The 21,792-nt window shown below is 52.3% G+C and overlaps 4 protein-coding genes across 23 annotated transcripts in view; 2 read left to right on the top strand and 2 right to left on the bottom strand.

The window, feature by feature from the left end:
• The window catches only part of NSD1 (nuclear receptor binding SET domain protein 1), a 161,053-nt gene extending 152,783 nt beyond the window's left edge, over positions 1-8,270 (top strand). For 13 of the 14 annotated variants that reach the window (XM_021084400.1, XM_021084408.1, XM_021084396.1 and 10 more), the window contains 2 exons: positions 176-380; positions 1,858-5,735. In XM_021084400.1, the coding sequence (XP_020940059.1) occupies positions 176-380; positions 1,858-3,488 (1,836 nt within the window). In that variant the 3' untranslated portion in view covers positions 3,489-5,735. Of the gene's footprint in view, positions 1-175; positions 381-1,857 lie in introns of all 14 variants that reach the window. The other variant, XM_003123667.6, reaches the window with a different exon arrangement.
• RAB24 (RAB24, member RAS oncogene family) lies at positions 6,654-11,726 on the bottom strand. 5 transcript variants are annotated; one of them, XM_005661447.3, is made up of 9 exons: positions 11,601-11,726; positions 11,183-11,331; positions 11,031-11,099; positions 10,750-10,828; positions 10,577-10,644; positions 10,391-10,490; positions 10,117-10,167; positions 9,943-10,005; positions 6,659-6,836 (listed from the first exon to the last, which is right to left on the bottom strand). In XM_005661447.3, the coding sequence occupies exons 2-9, from the start codon at positions 11,297-11,299 to the stop codon at positions 6,700-6,702; spliced, it is 684 nt and encodes a 227-aa protein (XP_005661504.1). In that variant the 5' UTR covers positions 11,300-11,331; positions 11,601-11,726; the 3' UTR covers positions 6,659-6,699. The 5 variants fall into 5 exon arrangements, 4 of the variants coding, with proteins under 4 accessions (XP_005661503.1, XP_005661504.1, XP_020933707.1 ...); XM_021078048.1 differs by lacking the exon at positions 6,659-6,836 and adding an exon at positions 9,476-9,824; XM_005661446.3 differs by having other exon boundaries at positions 6,654-6,836; positions 11,183-11,713.
• PRELID1 (PRELI domain containing 1) lies at positions 11,762-16,308 on the top strand. The gene is made up of 5 exons (NM_001244208.1): positions 11,762-12,059; positions 12,643-12,868; positions 15,251-15,364; positions 15,479-15,557; positions 15,776-16,308. The coding sequence occupies exons 1-5, from the start codon at positions 11,968-11,970 to the stop codon at positions 15,922-15,924; spliced, it is 660 nt and encodes a 219-aa protein (NP_001231137.1). The 5' UTR covers positions 11,762-11,967; the 3' UTR covers positions 15,925-16,308.
• Positions 16,806-21,374, bottom strand: MXD3 (MAX dimerization protein 3). Of its 3 annotated transcripts, NM_001244104.1 has the most exons (6): positions 20,693-21,169; positions 20,322-20,427; positions 19,625-19,654; positions 19,380-19,494; positions 17,372-17,555; positions 16,806-17,296 (listed from the first exon to the last, which is right to left on the bottom strand). In NM_001244104.1, the coding sequence occupies exons 1-6, from the start codon at positions 20,760-20,762 to the stop codon at positions 17,181-17,183; spliced, it is 621 nt and encodes a 206-aa protein (NP_001231033.1). In that variant the 5' UTR covers positions 20,763-21,169; the 3' UTR covers positions 16,806-17,180. The 3 variants fall into 3 exon arrangements, with proteins under 3 accessions (NP_001231033.1, XP_005661505.1, XP_005661506.1); XM_005661448.1 differs by having other exon boundaries at positions 19,380-19,654; positions 20,693-21,374; XM_005661449.3 differs by lacking the exon at positions 19,625-19,654 and having other exon boundaries at positions 16,811-17,296; positions 20,693-21,374.

Here is a 21,792-nt window from a genome sequence, read left to right as displayed (position 1 = left end):
TAGTGGGTTAAAGGTTTCAGCATTGCTGCCAGTGTCACCTAGGTCACAGTTGCAGCTTAGATTCAGGCCTTGGCCCAGCGGAGAGACTGAAGCTCAGAGAGGATAGGTAACTTGGTCATGATGATACAACTAATGTGTTGACAAAATGCTAAACTGCTCAATATTTGACCTCTAGAATCAACCCATTGCCACAGAGGAAAAGTCAAAGAAATTCAAGAAGAAGCAGCAGGGGAAGCGCAGGACCCAGGGGGAAGTCACAAAAGAACGAGAAGATGAGTGTTTCAGCTGTGGGGATGCTGGCCAGCTCGTCTCCTGTAAGAAACCAGGCTGCCCAAAAGTTTACCATGCAGACTGTCTCAATCTAACCAAGCGACCAGCAGGTTGGTGCCAAAATCCGTTTGCTGTGCTCCTTGTTCTCTGCTAGAATTCTAGAGCCCTTTAAGATCTTCTCATGCATTGTGTTGAGGGCTGGTATGGTCCGTGTTTAAATAAATGACAACAAAGGCTAAGAATCCTAGGTTATAGAGAAGGGAACAGGAACTTAACTTGCTGCATGTCAAGCATTTCATGTTATTTTATCCTCCTGGAAACCCCTAAAGATGAGTACTTTTTACCTTCCCATGATACAGATGAGGAAACTGAGTCAGGTTTTTTTTTTAGTTGACTTGTCACTTTAGAGCATATAGATGGGGGAAATCTATCAAAAGCCAGGTTTTCTGACTTCAGGCCCACTAAGTCCTGTTTGTTCTCTAGAGAAAGATGGATTGAGAAAAAATGGAGGTTTCCGGTCACTGTAGCCCCCTCCCCTCTGAACAAGACGCAGTTGTTTCAGTAAAATCAAGAGAAGCTGTATGGATAAATATGGTACCCAGGAATTTATGGCTAGAGAAATCATCACTGATTTCAGGGTAGTGATTTTACATTAGGGAAGTTTAAGGATTTGGTAATCTCATCTTTTTTAAAAGACAAAAGTGAGAAACATTCTGCGTTATACATCATTAGTGGCCTGCTTCTAGGAATTGCAGATAGAGAACTTTGGAATGGGAGTGAGAGGAGTTTGTCCCCAAATTAGCTTTCCTTCAATATGTGGTTGCTAGGGTAATGAAATAATAGAAACTGAGGCAGTGTGCAGGCAAGGCCATAACACTGACCTCAGTGCCAGGAAATGGAAGCAGGGAATTGTTTCAGAAGCCATAGCTGGCACAAGTTGCCATAGAACTGATCTTGCTTCTGAGCCAGGAGTAAGATGTAGCATAGTTTACTTGGAAGGAGCTGGGATGGAAACACTGTCCATGGCAGAGACTTGAGTATCAGGAAATGGGGATAAAAGAGAGCAACTCTGGTTGGCTTTGGGTCTTTCCTGGTGATTCAGTGTAAGCAGCACAGGTAGTTTGTGCTAGTTTCCAGACTTAACATTTAGTAAAGGTAAATCTGTTTCCACTTTTCACCTTTGTGTATCTGCTCTCTATTTCTAGTAATAACCAAATAAGCAGTTTAATTGGCTGAGATTTTCCCCTTAGAGTTGAAGATTTAAAGTATCTTCACATTATATCTAAGAGGGGCTTTGTGTTTTGGAGGGTTTTTTCTTCTTGTTGGAAATAGTCATAAAAATCAGGATTTACTCCTGCTTGTTTTCAAATTGCTACTCAGTTGTTAGTTGATAATTCCCTGTTATTTTTATGAATTTTGCTGAAGGTGAAGCTCAGATCCTGGGGTAGAGGAGGTGGGTGAGTAGCATGAGCTCTCTGTAGAAGGCAGCCTTTTGAAATCACTCCTTTGCCTTGGTTCCAGAGCCATGGCACATTTCATATACATGCCTTGTTTTTCTAAGCTTTTGTTTCATATCTGTGTTTTCAGGGAAATGGGAGTGTCCTTGGCATCAATGTGACATCTGTGGAAAGGAAGCAGCCTCCTTCTGTGAAATGTGCCCCAGCTCCTTTTGCAAGCAGCATCGGGAAGGGATGCTCTTTATCTCCAAATTGGATGGGCGTCTGTCTTGTACTGAGCATGATCCATGTGGGCCCAACCCTCTGGAACCTGGGGAGATCCGTGAGTATGTACCTCCCCCAGTACCGCTGCCTCCAGGCCCAAGCACTCACCTGGCAGAGCCATCGTCAGGAGTGGCTGCTCAGGGGCCTAAGATGTCGGACAAGCCATCTGCTGACACCAACCAGACACTGTCGCTGTCCAAAAAAGCTCTGGCAGGGACTTGTCAGAGGCCACCGCTGCCTGAAAGACCTCCTGACAGAACTGACTCCAGGCCCCAGCCTGTTGATAGGGTCCGGGACCTTGCTGGGTCTGGGACCAAATCCCAATCCTTGGTATCTAGCCAGAAGCCATTGGACAGGCCACCTGCCCTGGCAGGACCAAGGTCCCAACTATCTGACAAACCCTCTCCAGTGACCAGTCCAAGCTCCTCACCCTCAGTCAGGTCCCAACCACTGGAAAGGCCCCTGGGGACAGCTGACCCAAGGCTGGATAAATCCATAGGTGCTGCCAGCCCAAGGCCCCAGTCACTAGAGAAAACCCCAGTCCCTACTGGCCTGAGACTTCCACCGCCAGACAGACTGCTAGTCACCAGCGGTCCCAAACCCCAGTCTTCAGACAGGCCCCCTGACAAATCCCATGCCTCTTTGTCCCAGAGACTCCCACCTCCTGACAAAGTACTATCAGCTGTGGTCCAGACCCTGGTAGCAAAAGAAAAAGCACTAAGGCCTGTGGACCAGAATACTCAGTCAAAAAATAGAGCTGCTTTGGTGATGGATCTAATAGACCTAACTCCTCGCCAGAAGGAACGGGCAGCTTCTCCCCATGACATCATACCCCAGGCCGATGAGAAGATGCCAGTGTTGGAGTCGACCTCGTGGCCTGCCAGCAAATGTCTGGGACAGATGCCACGAGCTGTTGAGAGAAGCAGTGTATCAGATCCTGTCCTTCTGCCACCAAGCAAAGCAGCGGCCCCTCCGGAACACCCCTGGCAAGCTGTTAAATCACTCACCCAGGCCAGACTTCTTTCTCAGCCCCCTGCCAAGGCTTTTTTATATGAGCCAACAACTCAGGCCTCAGGAAGAGCACCTGCAGGGGCTGAGCAGACCACAGGGCCTCCCAGCCAAGCACCAGGCCTAGTGAAGCAGGTGAAGCAGTTGGTCGGAGGCCAGCAACTACCTGGACTTGCTGCCAAGAGTGGGCAGTCCTTCAGGCCTCTTGGGAAAACTCCATCCTCCCTCTCCACTGAAGAGAAGAAATTGACAACCACGGAGCAGAATCCCTGGGCCCTGGGAAAGGCCTCACCAGGGCCAGGGCTTTGGCCCATGGTGGCTGGACAGACACTGGCACAGTCTTGCTGGTCCTCTGGGAGCACACAGACATTGGCACAGACTTGCTGGTCCCTTGGAAGAGGGCAAGACCCTAAACCAGAGCAAAATACACTTCCAGCTCTTAACCAGGCTCCTTCCAGTCATAAGTGTGCAGAGTCAGAACAGAAATAATACCAGTAAATGTCACATGACCAGACCAGCTGCCCCAGGGTTCTTGGGGAAGGGAAATGTTTTTCCCTCTTAAAAAACAGACACCTCCCCCCCACAACACTTTTCCACTGTTATTCTTTACTTATATCCCAACACTCAGAACTCTTGTGATATTAGCAAGTGGGGGCTTGTGGTTGTATGAACCATGTATGAAAATCCAGTGGGCCCCAGCCGAGGAGACAGACAGACTCGGATCTCTTTCCCCAAACCTTTACTCATGGTGAACTTGAAATAAAAAGTCCACTCTGGAGTCAAGCATGGGATTCGATTCCGCTGGTCAGGTTGGAAGGTAGAGGGGCCCTCAAAGCTATTTCTCTAGCCCCCCAGAGGCCCACTGAGGGTACCTGCTGAACCCTTGGGAGGAAATGATATCCATTCAAACCAGTGGTGATTTATTGAGCATTCATGTCTGCTAGGCCTGGTGCTAGTCACTGGCAGGAGACACAGAGATAAATAAGACCTGCTGTCTGTGAGCCTAACATGCTTGTCTGAGTTCCCAGGTTGTTTTTAAGAACCTTTGACCAGGAAGTAACAGAAAGTTTGAGGGGCCCTGGGGCTCCAGGCTCATTTTGTAATGTTCTTTGTGGCCCCAGAAGTGGTGGTTTGAGATGTCTCCTGGTCGAGTGTGCCTGTGTGCATGTGCATGTATGCTCATGTAGAGGTTCTCTCTATGGGCAGGAAGGGGCTGCATCAAAGCCAAGTGGGGCTGTTGGCTGGGAAGCCACTGTGCTTCTGTCTGAGTTATGCCAAGTCCAAAGATCTGTCTTTGGTGGAGTAGCTGGTTGGAGGGCTGGGCTCTATGAGGATGTAGCTTTCCCTCAGTGAAGAAGGCAATTGGCAAGCTTACCTTTCTTTTCTATAGATTTTCCTCCTTTTACATCAACCTACCCCATGCCCGTTCCCCAAACACTCAGGTGCTTTCAGATTTCAGAGTCTCGGGCAGTAGACCTAGGGAATCTCTGGCAAGCTCTGGGCTAGATCCATCACCAGCTCAGGGAGAATGCCAGATCCTGATGAGAAATTAATTCTCTCCTGATCCTTTGCCCTCCTACCTGAATGGAGGAAGTTTTCTTCTCTATCTCCCTATGATAGGATTCTATCACCCTCTCCCTGAGAATTGCTCTGCTCTGTATTGAGAGCACCTGCCTGCTGACTGAGCTCAAAAGGCAAGCCAGAACCCTTCCCCTGTGACTGGCAAGATACGGCATTTAGAGCAATGTCCAGTCAAAAGATGACTCCTCATAACTGCTGATTATCTGTTACTGCTGCCCTGAGCTGGGGCCCAAGGGCTGGGAAATCTGTTGGTGCTACCCTGCCCTACCATTCACCCAGCTCACTGACTGCCAACAGGAAATCCTGTTTGGCCAGTTCCTTCCCATTCACCCCCCCCCCCACCTTTGTCCCTAGACCAAACATGTTTACCTCTCTGCTTTGCCAACTTAGCCAGCAGCTTTAGCCAATAGGCCATCTCCTGGCCTAAATGTCTCCCGGCCATTCTGTCTCAGTTATGGCTTTTACACCCTCAACAGGATGCTGTATTTGTCCCAGTTTCCTCCTTGTGAGTTTCTATTGAGGATACTCCCATCACTTCTGAGGAGGGAACAATAGTTGTTATAGAAGCATTTGCGCTTTATATAAAGATTTAAAAAAGAATTTGCTTTTATTTCCCAAAGTCTGTCTCTGGGGTTGAGACATTTGAACTCAGGCAGAGGCATGAGGCTGGGCAGGGCTGCCCCAAGTTTAGGGGCCTTATTCCTGCATCTCACTTAGACCTCGGAATCTCCTCTGTAGATTCCACCTGCCTAGTTCTCCCCTTTCATCCTCTCTTCCCACAGCATCAGAGAGGAAAAGCTCTTTGTTCAAGAGGAAGAGAAAACAAAGCATCTTATTTTCTTTTTAAAAAATTTTAAACCATGGAAAAGATATTTTTAAAGAAATCCACCCAGAACATTAAAGTTCATTATATTAAGTATTTATCATGTGTGAGAATAATAAGTATATAATTGCAGCTCGTAGGTCCCTTTCCCTAATCTCTTAGGTTGTATGAGTAGGGTTTGCTTGGTGCCAGTCCTGTGCCCTTTTTTCTCCTATCATCTGTAGTTGTGATCAGAAAAAGATATCCGCACTGCACTGTCAGAATCTCTTCACTACGTTGTGTGTTAAATTACCGTAGCTCTTTGTTTCATGAAATAAACTGTGAATTTTTTTTTTATTTTTATTTTTTTGCAGGAGGGTGTGCAGGCTATGTAAAATTTTTACATGGAGAAATTTGATCCTGAAGTAGGCTTTGGTAGGTAATTGATTGACAGCCACTCTAGATGTGTCTCACAGGACAGGAAGAAGTGACGGAAAGGTGGGGCCACTTTGTGGTTTTATTTCAATCTTTCTCCGTTCTCCACCATTCACTGGAAGCTTCCTTCCAGACCTGCCTAGGAAACAACTTCTGAACTGTGCTTGGTTTAGGGGAGGGAGGTAGTTCTTTATTTAAATGGATGGATAGACAGCCAGGCTTTCATGAGGGCCATTGAAAGACTCTCTTAGGTTGCCTGTAAGGTCTGCTCTTGGGTCTGCTGATAGCATCTGATACTAGATTGTTAACATCCTGAAAGCAGTCACTCGCTGCACAGTCATATGCAGAGTCAGAAGGACTTCTGGGAAGTGAGGCTCTTGCATGACAATGTGTGGGGTAGTGACCTTGCCAGCCTTAGGGGGTTCTCTCCAGGGAGTGTGAACTGGCAATTAAAAGGAAATCTTTACTTTTAGATTTGGAAACTCCTGATCTTTGTGTCAGATGGTATTTTGGCATTTCACCAAAGGCTTGGAAATCAGGATCTCAAGAGAGTCTGCCTCTAAGGCAGTTCCCCAGGAAGCCTTTCTGAGGGGGAAACCATAGCTTCCTTAGGTAGCTAGAGAACTAATTATCTCTCCTAGCTAGAAACTGCTGAAATTTGAATTCAAACCTCATTTGCTTCTCTGGTGGAGCAGACTCATTCTGATAGCAAAATAGTTGTCATTGCTACAAAAGCATCCAAGTTTTAAATGTCTGCTTCCTCCTGAAGTTACTCAGTTTGAAGTGATTTAAATCACTATATTGATCCTCTTCTGAACAACTACCAAACCTACATCTTTAGTATTGATGAAAATAATTATTTTATTCTTCACATCCTCCACCTCACACTACAGTCAGGGCATGAAGTGCATCAGTGATCCTCTCCCAGGCTTGGCAGCGTCTACTCACTGGAGCTGGACTCCTAGGTTGCCTCATGAGAACAGAGTGGCAGGAAGGAAGTCTGGTCCTGGCAGCTTCCCCTGTGGAGAAGAATCAGGAGAGCACTAAACATGGATAGATTTTTTTCCCTCGGCTCCTACAGAGTGGGTTTTCTCCTAAGGCTTTTTTGGGGGGATATTGTCATCCTCTTGGGGTTTGCCAGCCAAGAGGTCAGAGTAATCCATTATCCTGACTTCTCTGAGATCATGACAGGAAAGGAGCTGTCACAAGTCCCATTTCCTGCTGAATGGTATTTGGGCTGTTCCATGCATTAGACATTCCAGATCATTTAGAGCTGGGTAGCTGCTGCATGAGACTTTCATCGGCTGTGGCCAATTAGCTCTCAGCTGAGCTTCATGGGGCTAGTGCAGCAGGGCCAGAGGTTGCTGTAGTATAAACTGAAAAAAAGAATAGGTAATTGCTTTGTACACACACACAAAAAGTAACGATGGTGCTAATTTCCTGGTATAAATAAGCACTGCCAAGGGTTGAGGGACTGGTGACTTGAGAAACCCAGGTTCCCGTTTAAGAGGAGATTTTATGTAGACCGGTTTCCTTGAGGCTCTCTTAGAGGAGGGGAAGGTAGAGCCTTGGTGTATCCTGCACCCAACCCTGAAGTGGCACAGCACAGTCCAGAGGTGGAAGAGAGATACTGTTTCCAGATGAGGATGGACATTGAGTTTCTCAGGGCTGGTGTCACGTTGGCCATAGCCTCTGTCCACGTTGCCTGAACAAGTTGGTAGAGAGCTCCAGGTGTGGGGTCTCCCTAGGCTACCTTCTGCCCCTCTCTACCTCTTCCACTCTCATGGGAGCACCTCTGTTGCTTATGAAGATTAAGGGTAATGTTTCTTAAAGAAGTGGAAAGAATTTATTTTAAGTAGAAATCCACAGCTTGGGAAGAAATGTTTCCTATCAACATAAGCAAAAACAGCACAGGTTAAACTTTTTTGTGTACCCTCTCTAGAGCTACTTTCCCATGACTCAAAACATCAGGCTATTGAGGCTTCAGGTCTAACACCCTGGAAATCCGGCAAAGCTTTGCAGACAGGAGGTGAGCCCAGGGAGTAGGAACAGAAATAAGTGGTTTTGGTGCTTTCGACTTCCAGGGTAGGGGCAGAGAACAGGCGGTCTCCAGGTCTGAGGTGGGTGCTGTGCCTGTGTGTGCGTGGTAGGTGAGAGTGTTTAAGATGGGCAAGTGCAGCACACAGGAGCTCATGGAAGAGCAGCTTTTTAAGTCTTGGCAAGGAAACAAGCTGACAATAAAGATCTTTATATTTTTCAGAAAGGGGTGGAGGGGGTTAGAGCTGAGGTCCATCACTTTTGTCCCCCCCACCATCCCCATAGATTGTCAGCTGTAAGTGAAACTCTTAGTGAAAAAGAGGGGAGCCCTGTGCTAGGAGTCCCCATAAACATGTACTGTAATTCTTTGTATATAGAAAAAAATTACTGTAAAGTAAAGTTTAACTTTACTCTTATGGCCCTTGCCCTGTGTTTTGTTTTGTTGTCCGTGGGAGATGTAGCCTAACATGAGGGAGGATGGGTTTGGAAGGAGAGCAAAAGCCGTTCCTTGAGGTAGTTCCCAGTTGGGGACACAGAGCTGAGCTCTTCCTCCAAGCATCCAGTGGGAGTGGTGTGGGTTACCTTCCAGTAGCCCAAAGCTGTCAGAATGTCTGCCTCCTTTGGGGAGTGGCTGGTGTCAGTTTCAGTCCCTACACAGGAAGCCTCCATAACCCACGAAGGAAGGGTATTTTGAGGAATTGGTTTTTAAAAAGGAAGTGGAACCAAAGTACTCTCTGAGTGCGAGTCTGACTGTCTTGGCCAAGTTAGGTCCTGGTTACTGCAGAGGACCTGGCCCAGGCCTAAAATGGGAAAGCAAAGGCCAAGGGCTGAGCCTCCCATACCCGGAAGGGTCAGCCCTGTCTACAATAACATCTGATCCTTCAGAAGTATTTGTACTAAAAATATGCTTTAAAGGAACCCTGGGAGTATGTTTCCCCTTCTGACTTAGTCCTGAACTCAGTTGTCCCAAGGAAGAGTATGGGAAGACAAGCGTTTAGCGTACAGTTACTCTTATTCATATCTTTACCGTCTTTGAACTGGGTAGCGGTCATCTCATTTTACAGATCAGAAACACTGGCCAAATTTAAGTCCCTTTTCTAAGTAGCTGTGTTGGATCCCAATCTGGATCCATAAGACCTTCCTAAGTCTTGCAGAGCCTATGATTTTTCTACTATTAAGCCACATTGTAGGGTGTTGCTGGGAATCTTACGATCTGAGCCACAGGGATGACTCATGGGCCTAGTCCTCATGGACCTAGTCATGACGGACGCCAGAGAGCCAGCCAGAGCCTGAGGTAGAAGGGATTGACCTTTTGATCTCTGAATACCATTTCAGTGCCTTCCTTATGCTTCTTAGGATGAAGAAGGAATTGGGAGCTTTGCACTGCCCAACCCCAGCTTCTCTTTGTCACCCCCACCCCGCCCCTGCTGCTGCCAAGAATAGGAAAGGGCCATTTTGTTTCTCCGTTATCACAGCTGCAACCCTGGGGTGAAGGTACTTGGATTACAAAAGAAAATAAGAGCGGGATGAGCCTTAATATAGGAAGTGAGGCCAGCCAGGTGGCCCCAGAAAGTGCTAGGTGTCTTGACACCCAATCCACACAGCAGGGAAGGGGGCTGAGTGTGATTCACAGTGCATTGATTTTATTTACAAATCAGAAGCCACTTAATCTGTAGACACGTCCAGGGCAGAAGTCTGAGATCCAAATCAGCCCTTATCCTCCTTGTGCCCCTCAGTCAGTCCAATGCTGCCTCTCTTCCATGGGCCAGCACAGGCAGGTGCCACCTCTGCTGCCATGGGGCCCCGGGGTAGCTCAGACGTTTGATCACCCAAGCCCAGACAAGAGCTAGGTCCAGCCTCTCTGGGGGAGTTCCTTTAATTCCCCCAGGCCAGGTGAATGGTGACTCAGTGGTGACAACAGCTGTAGAAGTAGGGGTTTGCCTTCTGGCCCAGGTCCACTCCCTTGTCCTCTGTCAAAGAGAGAGGTGGCAGCTGAGCATCATTCTTTTGGGGGATCAGGTAACTCATGAAGGGGGCCAGATGCAGTAGGCCTAGAGGAAGTCTCCACAGGGCTAGGGAATGACACACCTGTCATCACCTGGAAGGCAGCCACACTGACGTAATCTTCTGCCACTTTCTGGAAGAGCTCGTCTGGCAGGAAAAAGAGTGATCATTGAGGACCAATAACCCAGCACTCTAGGCTCTTTTCTGCCTCCTTTGTTGCCCCTGCCTGTTTTGCTGTGAGTCCTGGCCAACACTCACCCACGCTTTGGCCTGTCTTGCTGGATGTTTCAAAGAGCTGAGCTTTGATATCTGTAAAGAGAAGTGACTGAAGCTTCATACCTGAGAACTGGGTGCGCACTGACAAAGGGGAAGGCCAGCAGTACAGGGAATCTTCTGGACCCCAGAGATTCAAGGTCAGTGAAAGGCTTCCCACAGGGATCTTGCTGTTGGTAGCCAAGGCAGCCCCTATTTTCTTGACCCAAGCAAGCAGCCACTTCCTTCCCCCACACCCAAGGAACCAAGGAACAGCTACTGTCTGCATAGTCCTGGACGTCGTGGAAGTCCACACGTCGACGCCTTCTGTCCTCCTCCAGCAGATCACTCTTGGTGCCACATAAGTAGATCTGACAACCCTGGAGCAGAAAACAAGGTCAGGGTCCTTCCCCTGGACCACCAGGCCCCTAGCCCCTGCCTGGTCTGGTGAGGTGTAGGCACCTACCTCCTCTAGGTTGCGCAGTTCTTTCACCCAAAACTTTGCCCGTTCAAAGCTGCTGCTGTCTGTCAGGTCTTGGTATGGGACACAGGAAAACACAACCAAGGGTCAGGGGCTGCTCTGTAAGGCCAGTTTGGCACCCACCCCTTATTCCAGAAACAGGCCAAATCCCTCCTTACCATAGCAGACGATGGCAGCCTTGGCGCCCCGGTAGTAGATTCGGCTCATGGCCTCATAGCGCTCAGAGCCTGCTGTGTCCTGAAGGGCAGGGGGAGGCTCAGCGCTGGCCTGAGTTACTGATCAAGACTGCAAACTAATACCACATCCTCCAGACCCCCGTTTTTAAGCTGGGGTCTAGAGAAGAGAAATGGCCTCTAAGAGGCTACAAATCAGTCTACTGACAGAACCTACGCCTCCTTAGGAATAGGTTTTCCCAGAACAACTTGCCCAGAGAACTTACCCAAATACCCAAAGTCACCGTCCGGTCCCCCACGGACATCACCTTGGCCACGAAGGCGGCCCCAATGGTCTGCAACCAGAAAGAAACGATCAGGGACGTGGGTGCGGGCTAGCCCCCTCCCACCCGCCAGGGGCCCAGCCGGGCGCACTCACGTTCTGATAGGGCCCCACCAGGAAGCGGTCGTGCACATATCGCTCCACCAGGCTGGTCTTGCCCACGTACTCCTTTCCCAGCATCACCACCTTGACGTCCACGCGCTGCCCGCTCATGCTCCCAGGGTCGCCTCACCCGCGTCTCGGTCCTGAGCGGGGGGCAGGGGGCAAACCCGGATCTCCGCTCCGGCGAGCAGCGCCCAAGACTCAGTTCCCGACCCCAGGCGCCAACCTCCGGCTCCAGACGCCGCTACGAGCTTGAACGACGGCAGAGCCTCCCTACGCCCCCGCTCTTCAGCCCCGGGCGCTGATCCTCCTTCGAGGAGCCCAGGACCCGGGGCGGCCTAGGAGCGCGCGGGGTAGCGCCCTCAACGGCGCCACGCCGCCGCCCAGCTCGCTCGATTGCGCTACGACTCACTTGCCCGCCTGGCTTAAAGGCCGCTGGGGCACGGATTCCCTACGGAGGCTGGAAGACCCTTCAACCTGCCTCCAGCCCGCAGCGCCGCGATTCCGGCGCCGGGTGGGAGGGGGTGTAGGGGCGGAACCTCTGGGTCACATGGGCAGGCGCCGGAAGAGGTGGATTCTGCGAGACTGCGCCGGAAGTGGCGCGCAGCCTGATAATTCCTCATGGCGGCGGCTGTGGCTGGTTGGGCGCGGCACAGTGGTGACTGACCTCCTAGCCTGGTAGCCGGGCAAAGAGCTCCAGCCTAGCCTCCGCTTGCCCCCCGCCCCGGGCGCCGCACGGCTGATGCTGCGCGGGTGCTGAGCCCGCCCCGGCCGGGACGATGGTGAAGTATTTCCTGGGCCAGAGCGTGCTCCGGAGTTCCTGGGACCAAGTGTTTGCTGCCTTCTGGCAGCGGTACCCGAATCCCTATAGGTACGTGGCCCTATAAAGAGGTACCTTCCCACCTTGCTTTTTGGAGATTGGATTGTAGGGGGCCAGGAAAGACTCGACTTCGAGTCTGAGGTGGGGGCATCGCCGGAACCGGGGCCATGTTTAGGGCAAAACGACCCTATCGGTGAAGCGGCTAGGCTAGGCCTGCAAGGTACTAGAAGAAGGCTGGGTCTGGGTAGTGGTTTACTTGAGGTTCAAGTCTAAGGTTCTCTCATCGCAGGATGGTGAAACAGGAAAAGGCGGCGGCACAGGAGTTGGGGAGGGATCTTGGGGTTGGAAGTCCGGGCGCTTGCCTTCTACTCTGCCTGTGACTCTCTCCAGTGGTGCAATAAATCATGAAGTCCAGCCCTGTTGGGAGGCCCCGAAATCCAGGTCAGCGAAGGGGCGGGAGTTGGAATTTGCCCTGGGATAGGCTCATAGTTAGGTCTGAGCCACAATACAGGTCACACAGCAGGTCTGGGGAAAGGCATGGCGTTTCTGGGCTTGGAGGCTCCAGATGGGAACCCCAACAAGCAGTGTCTTAGGGCCAGCCTTCTGAGGGTCACCTTCACCCTGACACCTGCAGCAAACATGTCTTGACGGAAGACATAGTGCACCGGGAAGTGACCCCTGACCAGAAGCTCCTGTCCCGGCGACTCCTGACCAAGACAAACAGGATGCCCCGCTGGGCTGAGCGACTGTTTCCTGCCAATGTTGCTCACTCAGTGTACATCCTGGAGGATTCTATCGTGGACCCACAGAACCAGACCATGACCACCTTCACCTGGAACATCAACCACGCCCGGCTGATGGTGAGACCCCTCTCTCGGTCCCCTCAAAAGTAGAGAGCTGCAGGTACATGTGACTAGGGAGCCACGAAGGAGTTTCTGCAATCCAAGTAGATATGGATTGCTGAGGAGTGATGGCTCTAGAATGCAAACTCAAATTGTCTTTTGAGCTGGTCAGCTCCTCTGGACCTGCCTTTTGACTCATTCATACAGTGGAGGAGGGGCACCTGTTTTACAGAGTTGTTGCAAGTACTAAATGCAGAGCATTCATACTGTTTCTGACAAGTGTATAGGTTGGGTCATAGGAGTGATGCTGAGCGAGAGAGGCAGGGTTTTCAAACAGGAATCCATCAAACCATAATGGTGCCTTGGCTTGGCTCTGCCTCAGAGGGGAGAGGACCTGGGGCTCTTGCCCCACGTTGACTAGGGGAGTCTTTTATCTATCTTATGTAAGGGATTTCAGAAGAAGAGGGCTCCACATACTTTTGATCTCTTGCTTTGTTTAAAAAAAAAAAAAAAAAAAAAGGAAGTTCCATTGTGGCACAGTGGAAATGAATCCGACTAGTACCCATGAGGATGTGGGTTCGATCCCTGGCTTCACTCAGTGGGTTAAGGATCCGGCATTGCCGTGAGCTGTGGTGTCGGTTGCAGACGAGGCTCAGATCCCTTGTTGCTATGGCTGTGGTATAGGCCGGCAGCTATAGCTCTGATTAAACCCCTAGCCGGGGAACTTCCATATGCTGCAAGTGTGGCCCCTAAAATGATAGAAAAGAAAAAGGCTTGAAAAGCCGAGTTCTTGTTTTGTTTTTTTGTCTTTTCAGGGCGGCACCCACAGCATATGGAGGTTCCCAGGCCAGGGGTCCATGGGAGCTACAGCTGCCGGCCTACACCACAGCCATGCAGGATCCAAGCCATGTCTTTGACCTATACTATAGCTCACACCACACCAGATCCTTAACCCACTCACTCAACAAGGCCAGGGAGCAAACCTGCAACCTTATGGTTCCCAGTTGGATTCGTTTCTGCTGCGCCACAAGGGATCTGAGCCTCGTCTGCAAAACCTGAGGTTTAGTTTAAGGAGCTTTACAGTAATTTCTTACATGTGAATACCCTGGAAGCTTTCAGAGGACTCTCTCTTTCTCAGCTAATTTTCACAGTGACACACGGAGGTGGGTATTACTGTCTGTTGCACAAAGAGAAAGTGAGGTTCAGAGAGGGGAAGTATCCTATAAAGTCACCGAGTGAGGAGGCACCTTAATTCTCTGCCCCAGAGTTATCTGTGGGCCTCACAGCTGACTGCCCGGAGGGCACTATCTCTGTGCTTTGTAAATTACCAAGACCCAGCCCTGAGAAATCTCTGTCATTCCAGCTGTGAGCGATGTTTTTTAAGTGTTTCTCTTGGAAGTGTAGGTTCACTTCCTCCTCTGATGATGAGAGCTGTGGTGATGGCCAGATTTTCACTTTTATTTGAAGTGCCAAGAGCTCAAGAGCCAAAGTGAGTGGAAGGCAGGCTAAAAACACTGCACATATCTAGATGTAAAAGGACAAAGATAAAAAGACCAGAAAAAAAGAGTTTCACCGTGAGCTGAGGTGTAGGTCGCAGACCTTGCTTGGATCCCGTGTGGCTGGCATAGGCCATCAGCTGTAGTTCCTATTGAACCCCTAGCCTGGGAACCTCCATATGCCTCGGGTTCAGCCCTAAAAAGAAAAAAGAAAAAAAAAAAAAGACAAAGAGCCAGGGTGGAGCTGGAAGGCCCTCTGCTGATTTCAAGAGTCCGTATTTTTTATTTTTTTTAGGGCCGCATCTGTGGCATAGGGAGGTTCCCAGGGGTCAAATCGGAGCTGTAGCTGCTGGCCACAGCCACAGCCATGCCAGATCCTTAACCCACTGAGTGAGACCAGGGATCGAACCCGCAACCTCGTGTTTCCTAGTCAGATTTGCTTCTGCTGTGCCACAATGGGAACTCAAGAATCCATATTTTCTTTTCTTTTTTTTTTTTAGGGCTGCATCCCAGCACATGGAGGTTCCCAGGCTAGGGGGTCTAATCAGAGCCACATCTGCAACCTACACCACACCTCATGGCAGCGCTGGATCCTTAACACACTGAGCGAGGCCAGGGATCAAACCCATAACCTCATGGTTCCTAGTCGGATTTGTTTCCGCTGCACCAGGACGTGAACTCCCGAGAGTCCATATTTTAGTTTGAAGTGTCAGAGAAGATATTAGAGAGCAAAGTTACTTTTTTCATCATCTTACTCTCTTTCTGAAGTGCAGCTTGGGAATACAGTAAGGAAAGGGAATCAGTTTTCACTTTATTGCTTCCCCAGGAATAAATGGGGATCAGATTTATGTGCGAGCTGGCAAAGTGAAAGACTCCCACTATTGTGACTGACTTGACTGTACAGGTGGTGGAGGAACGATGTGTTTACCGTGTGAACTCTGATAACAACAGCTGGACCGAAATCCGCCGGGAAGCCTGGGTCTCCTCTAGCTTATTTGGTGTCTCCAGAGCTGTGCAGGTGAGCAGTGTTGTGGGGGGACCAGGGCTCTGGGGGCCAGGGCATTTGACCTAGGGTTGGGGCTGAGGGGTCACTGGGCAGCCCAGAAGCCTTCCCCTTCTCATGTTTTGCCAGGAATTTGGTCTCGCCCGGTTCAAAAGCAACGTGACCAAGACTATGAAGGGTTTTGAATACATCTTGGCCAAGCTGCAAGGTGAGCGCTCTGGGCACAGGCAGAGGCCAGGGTCAAGTCCTAGCTGCGCTGACTGGGCTGGAGCCTGGGGCTGTCACACCCTATTCTGAGCCCCGCCTGCAACTCATCTGGACCCTGAGTATTTCCTGCAGGGCCTGAGGCAGAGGAGGTGAATGTCCCGGGGGTGGTTAGGTAGGTCTTCATGGCATTCTCTGAACCAGCCCCACCCTCTGCTCCAGGTGAGGCCCCTCCCAAAACCCTTGTTGAAACAGCCAAGGAAGCCAAGGAGAAGGCCAAAGAGACGGCACTGGCAGCTACAGAGAAGGCCAAGGACCTTGCCAGCAAGGCAGCCACCAAGAAGCAGCAGCAGCAGCAGCAGTTTGTGTAGCCAGCCCAGGCCCTGGGGCGACAGCACAGCAGACCACTGGCCCCAGTCCCTGTGCCCTCTCCCCCTTGTACTTATTAAAAGTCAACTTCCAGCCCGGCTGTTTGGGTGGTGGGCAGGGGGTGTTGTCCCATTTGGCATCTCCAACGCACCAGGCCAATTGCCCATACCTGAGCTGGGCCTCCTTATTCCTGCATCACGTGGCTGAAGGCAGAGGCGCAGTGACTTGGCCCATGGTCATGGTGTCCAGGTGAAGTCATAAATGCTAGACTATAAGTTCGATGAGGGCAGGGACCTGTTTTATTTTCTGTTGTGTCCCAAATACCTGGAACAAAATCTAGCACATAACAGGCATTCAATAAATACTGTTGAATTTAATCAACCCCAGTCTGGAGTCAGAAAGCTTTTTTTTTTTGTCTTTTGTCTTTTTAGGGCTGCACCACAGCATATGGAGGTTCCCAGGCTAGGAGTCCAACTGGAGCTGTTGCTGCCGGCCTATACCACAGCCACAGCAACACCAGATCCAGGCCACGTCTCTGACCTACACCACAGCTCACGGCAACGCCAGATCCTTAACCCACTGAGCAAGGCCAGGGATTAAACCCGCAACCTCATGGTTCCTAATATTCATTTCCACTGCAAGACGGGAACTCCTGATTTGATTCTTGAATCCACTGTTTCCTGGTTTGAAAACTCAGGCAAGTCACATCACTCAGTCTTGTTCCCACTGTGAAGTGGGGAGAGGCAGCCTCCAAGCTGTGAGGAGCAAAGGGACACTGCCCAGTGTGGTCAGCAGTGTCTGGTGGCTGCGGATCTCATTTCCTCTTTTCTGGTTTGTCTGTGGCTAGGAGTTCCCCCATCTTCATCAGGCAAGACCATGGACAGGAAGTTAAGAAAGGGGCTTTTAATGAAAACACTGAACAGTACATGTGGGGCAAAGGCCAGGGGCGGGCCCTTGTCTAGGAAGGAACGTGAGGGCCCAAAAGGCTCCCTGCCCCCATGGACAGCAGAGCCAAGTGCTACTAAAAATGCCTGGAAGGGCAGCCTGGGCCCAAGCCACCTGCCCCGCAGGGCTCTCTGTCCTAGGAGGGGCTGCCGGCAGCCAGCAGCAGGGTAGGGGGAGCACCTGTTTCCACACAAGGTCCATTTAGTCCATTCCAACAGGAGGCGACTCTCAGCAGCCCTGGAGGCTCGGCGAGGACTCCAGTTGGGCAGAGCCAAGGGTGGTCTGAGCATAGAGGCCCCTCCGGCAACGAAGGTCATAGCCAGACGCCACCACCGTGTGAATAGCTGTGCTCCTGGCCGGCGCTGAAGCCCCGTAGCAGCTCAGCCTCGCCCCCGAACACCAGGCTCTCCACATCCACCTCCAGCTCCTCTGTGCAGGGAGGGGGCCAGTCAGGAGACCAGGGGCTACTCAGCCCGCTCCACCCCTCCGCTTCAGGGCACTTACCTTGGTCTGAGTCAGAACGCTCGGAGGAGAGGCCTGAGGAGTCCAGGCTGTCTGCCCGCAGCCGCTCACGCTCACCAGGCCCCGCAAGCCCCCTGAGCTGCTCCAGCTGCTGCCGCAGGCTCTGCTGCTTACTTCGAAGCTTCTCCTTGAGCCGCCGGGCCCGCTGCTCCTGCTCCTCCAGTTTCTGCAATCAGGAGTTAGGGGCTGGGGTTGGCTACCTGGGGGTTCAGGCCTCACCCCAACACCACTCAACATCAGACTGGCTGCGTGGTGACCACCTGCTCCATTCAGGCTCACCAGATCTGGGCCCCACATCCTGCAAGAAGCTGGACCCTCCTGCCCTTCTGTCCCACATAAATGCCCAGGGAGTTCTGTCTAGATGGGTGGGACTGGGAGGGCACCACAATCTCAAAGGCCTCTCAGGCCCAGTCAAGTGATGTGAAGAAGGAGAGTGCTGGTGTCAAGCAACAGGCACTGGTGGCTGCTCCAGTTTCCAGCTAATTACTGCCACGTAGAAACAGGCCCACTGCTGCCAGATCTCCTGTGGAGGGCATGCCTGCAGCATGTAGAAGTTCTCAGGCCAGGGACCAAACCTGCTGCACAGCAGCAACCCCAGCAGCCACAGTGACAAAGTCAAGTCCTTAAGCCAGTGCCTCACAAGGGAACTCCTCAGATCTCACTTTTGGCCACACGTAAGAGCTGCCCAGGCAAAACTGGGGAGGAAGAAGCATCCAGGCAGAGGGAAAATGGGAAGCACATGGAGAGTTCAGCTTTTTTGGTGGAGAATGGACAAAGATGAGACCAAAACAGCAAACCAGTGACAAGGACCTGTGTTGTGAAGGGACTTGAGTTTCATAGGAAGCAATAAACGGAAACTGTCCTGTCAGAAGCCATGGAAAGTTTTCAGCAGGAGATAGACCTGGTCAGACTATGTGCTGCAAAGAATCTAGGGCCAGGTCGAGGCAAAACAGGAAGCAGGGAGTCCAGGAAAGGAGTGACAAGGCTTCAAGGAAGGAGCAATCCCTAGGTCCTGCCCACAGGCCAGCCAGCATCTAAGTACACATCACACATCAGCCCCTCTGAGAACCAAGCAAGGCAAACTCCATATGAGAAACTGGAGCCTGCTACTCAGCCCCGGTGTTTTTCAGCCACAATGAGGGGAATGTGGGCATCTAGGCCCACACTGATTTACTTGCTGCACAGCACTTCCATCTGTCTCTGCCAGGGCTGGCAGAGCAGGTGCTCACTTGTTGAAGGCAAAAATGCAAGTCAGGAGACCCAGGCTTGGGTTCTGATTCTGCCTCTCAACAGTTCGGCTGCACCTCCATTACTCCCTCTGTCATAAGAGCCAAGAGGGCTGGAAAAGGCCTCTCTCTATCGCTTCCCAGGCACTTCTAGTCCCCACCATGCAGAGCTGCCTTGTGCTCTAGTCAGCACACTCCACTCCCGTCCACTAGGGGGCGCTGAGCTCAGTCCTGGCAGCAGCGAGGGCACCTGGAGGATGGTTCACTGGTGTCCTCTCAGGGCTTTCACCCTCCCAGCCCCTGGAGCTGCCTCCCAAAACAGGGTCAGGAAAGACTGCCCAGAGCAGGAGGCCTTGAAGGATGGGGGAGAGGAAGAGTGAGAACCAGCTCTCTACCTTCTGAGGGACCCTTACACATGACCCGTCACAGAATGCCTCCCATGCAGAGGAGGAAATGAAACCCAGAGAGGCTACGTGACTCGTCCAGGGTCCCACAGTTGGGATCCAAGTAATAATTGCTATAATAACAAGTGAACATTTATTGGAAGAACTTGCTTAAAGCCTCAGAACAATCCTCTGAATTATTTTCTATTTTTCTTCCTACCTAACAAATTTGGAAACTAAAAGCACAGAGAAAACAGCCCCATGTCTCACAGCTGGGCCACAACCTCAGACCTCTCTCCTCAGTTCCACCCGGCCCCTCCCGACTGCCTTGCTTCACACATCCTGGCAAGCTGGCCCCAGGGTGCCAGGGTAGCTCCTTACCTGGATGTGCATCCTGGCCCTGCGCAGAAGGCTCAGTGTGGTGTATCGGGCACAGTCAGCCCCCAGGGGCATCTGCTGCTTCAGCTGCTCCAGGCACCGCTTCAGCTGGGCCCTCCTGCGGGGAAGGGGTCTAGAGGGCAGTGCCAGCCCAGACTTGCTGGCCAGATGAGGGACAGCAGGGGAGGGAAGGCCAGAGGGAGGCAGTTCCTGGGGCCTGGTGCTGTCAGGGCAGGGTTGGGACTCACCTGCGCTTTTCCAACTCGTTATGCACAGACCTGCCAATGCCAGGGAGGATGGGGTGAGGGGGCGTCAGCTACTGCCCACACCCTCACTCCCAGGGCTCCCAGAGGCTCAAAATTCACTACAGATGTGTCCCCCAAACCAGCCCGCTGTGGGGAGCTCGTACTGGCTTCAGGCACCTGAGTCGCCAGGCAGAGGCAGAGAGAGTAAGGAGGCCAAATGCTGACAGAGGCCTGCCCAGGTGACTGTGGGGTCCAAATCAGAACCCCAGCAGCAATCAGGAAGGGCTTCCTGGACACAGGTGACAACTGAACTAAGCCCAGCAACACAAGTTATTCAAAATGGGTAGTGGACAGAGAGGCATTCCAACTGGGGGGAACAGCATGTGCAAAGGGTTGAGAAGACAGCAAAGGAGTAAGCTTGGGGACGTAAGAGTGTGGAGTGTAAGAGTGTGAGGGGACGCAAGACCCAGAAGTGTCTGGTTTACAGTTCCTAACATACCAGAGAAAGAGTCCTTGAACGAAGAGTGTTAAGGGGCGGGAGAGGAGGGGAGAAACGGCAGGAGGAGTCTGAATACCTCCAGAGGAGGGTACCTGACCCAGACGATTCAAGCAACAAGGATGAAGTGGGCAGTGGAGGGGCCCGAAGAGGGCCGGCGCCCATCCCCCACCCCAGGTCCCCGCTGTCCCCAGCCTTCCTCACCGCCCACTGTCCAGCGCGCCAGGATCTTGGGGGGACCGCCGCCTCCTCCTGTGGACCGGGCCAGGACTTCGGTGCGGAAACAGGGACGCATAGCCATGCTCCGCCTCTGCGGGAGAGAACCCCCGCCCGCGTCAGGCTGGGGCTAACACCAGCGGGCGGCCCTGGCACAGTAGGATCAGGGAGGGCCTTCTGGCTACAGGGCTATGTCGCCAAGCCCTCCCACCACACTGCCCGACGCCTCTGAGGTGAGGGAGGGGTGCCCCAGAACTACTGCCCTAAAGCCATGCATCTTTCAAGTTGGGAGCCAAGTCCAGCCCAGGCCCATGTCAACGAGGTCGCTGCCTCGAGTAGAACCAAGGGTTCTTCCTCACCTCTCTCGCGGCGCTCCAGGAACTCGGCCGCCTGCAGCAGAACTTGGATATTGCTGGCCACGGGTTCCATGTCCGCGACAGCTGGCGGCGGGCTGGCCTACGGTGCTGGCCGGAGGAGCGGCTGCACCACTTTTGTTACAATGTAACTGACACGGCGCAACAAACACAGGCGCTCGGCCCCGCCCCCCAGGACGCCCCGCCCCGCCCCGGGACAGCCCAGCTCCTGGCCCCGCCCTCCTGAAACTTGCCGGGGAACCTCGGGGAACCTCGGCCCACCCCACGCGACCACGCCCGCCCCCTCAGACTTGTAGGGCTGCTACAAGCTTCGGCTCCAGGCCCGACCCTTGGACAAACTCCTGGGCTGGAGGGTTGCTGCGTCCTACAGCTTCGCTCAGCAACTCCACGTCTGTTACTTGCGTTTCTAGGCCTCAGTTCCCAGCCCCGTGCTGGTGGCGAAAGGCCGGAACACAGAATGGTGCTTTGGGGGCGGGTGATCTCTAGGAGGCCCCTGGCTCCGCCGCTGCACGTGGGCACGGCGGAGGCGGGGCCCGACGGGCGCCCTCACTCATTTGCCCATTGCCTCCTGCGGCCAGCTGTCTTCACCTTGGGGCGGGGCTGGGGGGCCTCTGAGGCACCATTGGCTGCGCGCGGTTCCGCCTTCTCCCGCCGCTGGTCAACATGTTCGGGCGGGAAAAGGAGCAGGTTTCAAATTTGAAAACCCGAGCGAGGAGGGCGGAGTTGAGCGGGGAATGGGGCCCGCAGTGCGCAAGCGCCAGGGAAGAGGGGCGCGGATCTGGCTCCTGCGCTCCCGGGTCTGTACCTTTGCCTGCTTGCCATCTGCCCCCGTAACGCCCACTGGGCCTCAGCTTCCTACTGTGGCGGATGGGAATAGTCTCCCGGCTCCTCCAACCCCTCATCTGCAGGGAAGCTACTGTCGCTATGAAAACATCAGAAGGGTACCAACTTGAGAACTGATTTGCTAGGGTTCTGGAGCCGACACCAATTCTTCTTGTCACCAATACTTCTCAGGAAAATGCCTTCCTTCCTGTAGGATCGAGAAGCCTTGGGACGGCGTCTTTGAAGGATCTGAACCCATGCCT

Source organism: Sus scrofa, chromosome 2 (assembly GCF_000003025.6).
Source record: "Sus scrofa isolate TJ Tabasco breed Duroc chromosome 2, Sscrofa11.1, whole genome shotgun sequence".
In the NCBI taxonomy this organism is placed as follows: domain Eukaryota; kingdom Metazoa; phylum Chordata; class Mammalia; order Artiodactyla; family Suidae; genus Sus; species Sus scrofa.
The sequence above is the reverse complement of the archived record's forward strand: the minus strand, read 5'-3'. Positions and strand labels throughout refer to the sequence as shown.

Coding starts and splice junctions, on each gene's coding strand:
- RAB24 (XM_005661447.3), bottom strand. CDS start 11,299: ATGAGCGGGCAGCGCGTGGACGTCAAGGTGGTGATGCTGGGAAAGGAG. Junction 11,100..11,182: donor TGGTGGGGCCCTATCAGAAC/GTGAGTGCGCCC, acceptor TTCTGGTTGCAG/ACCATTGGGGCCGCCTTCGT. Junction 10,006..10,116: donor CAAGACAGGCCAAAGCGTGG/GTGAGTGTTGGC, acceptor TTTTCCTGCCAG/ACGAGCTCTTCCAGAAAGTG.
- MXD3 (XM_005661448.1), bottom strand. CDS start 20,418: ATGGCTATGCGTCCCTGTTTCCGCACCGAAGTCCTGGCCCGGTCCACA. Junction 19,655..20,321: donor GGCGCGCTGGACAGTGGGCG/GTGAGGAAGGCT, acceptor TGGCATTGGCAG/GTCTGTGCATAACGAGTTGG. Junction 17,556..19,379: donor GGGCCAGGATGCACATCCAG/GTAAGGAGCTAC, acceptor TCCTGATTGCAG/AAACTGGAGGAGCAGGAGCA.
- PRELID1 (NM_001244208.1), top strand. CDS start 11,968: ATGGTGAAGTATTTCCTGGGCCAGAGCGTGCTCCGGAGTTCCTGGGAC. Junction 12,060..12,642: donor CGGTACCCGAATCCCTATAG/GTACGTGGCCCT, acceptor TGACACCTGCAG/CAAACATGTCTTGACGGAAG. Junction 15,558..15,775: donor CATCTTGGCCAAGCTGCAAG/GTGAGCGCTCTG, acceptor CCTCTGCTCCAG/GTGAGGCCCCTCCCAAAACC.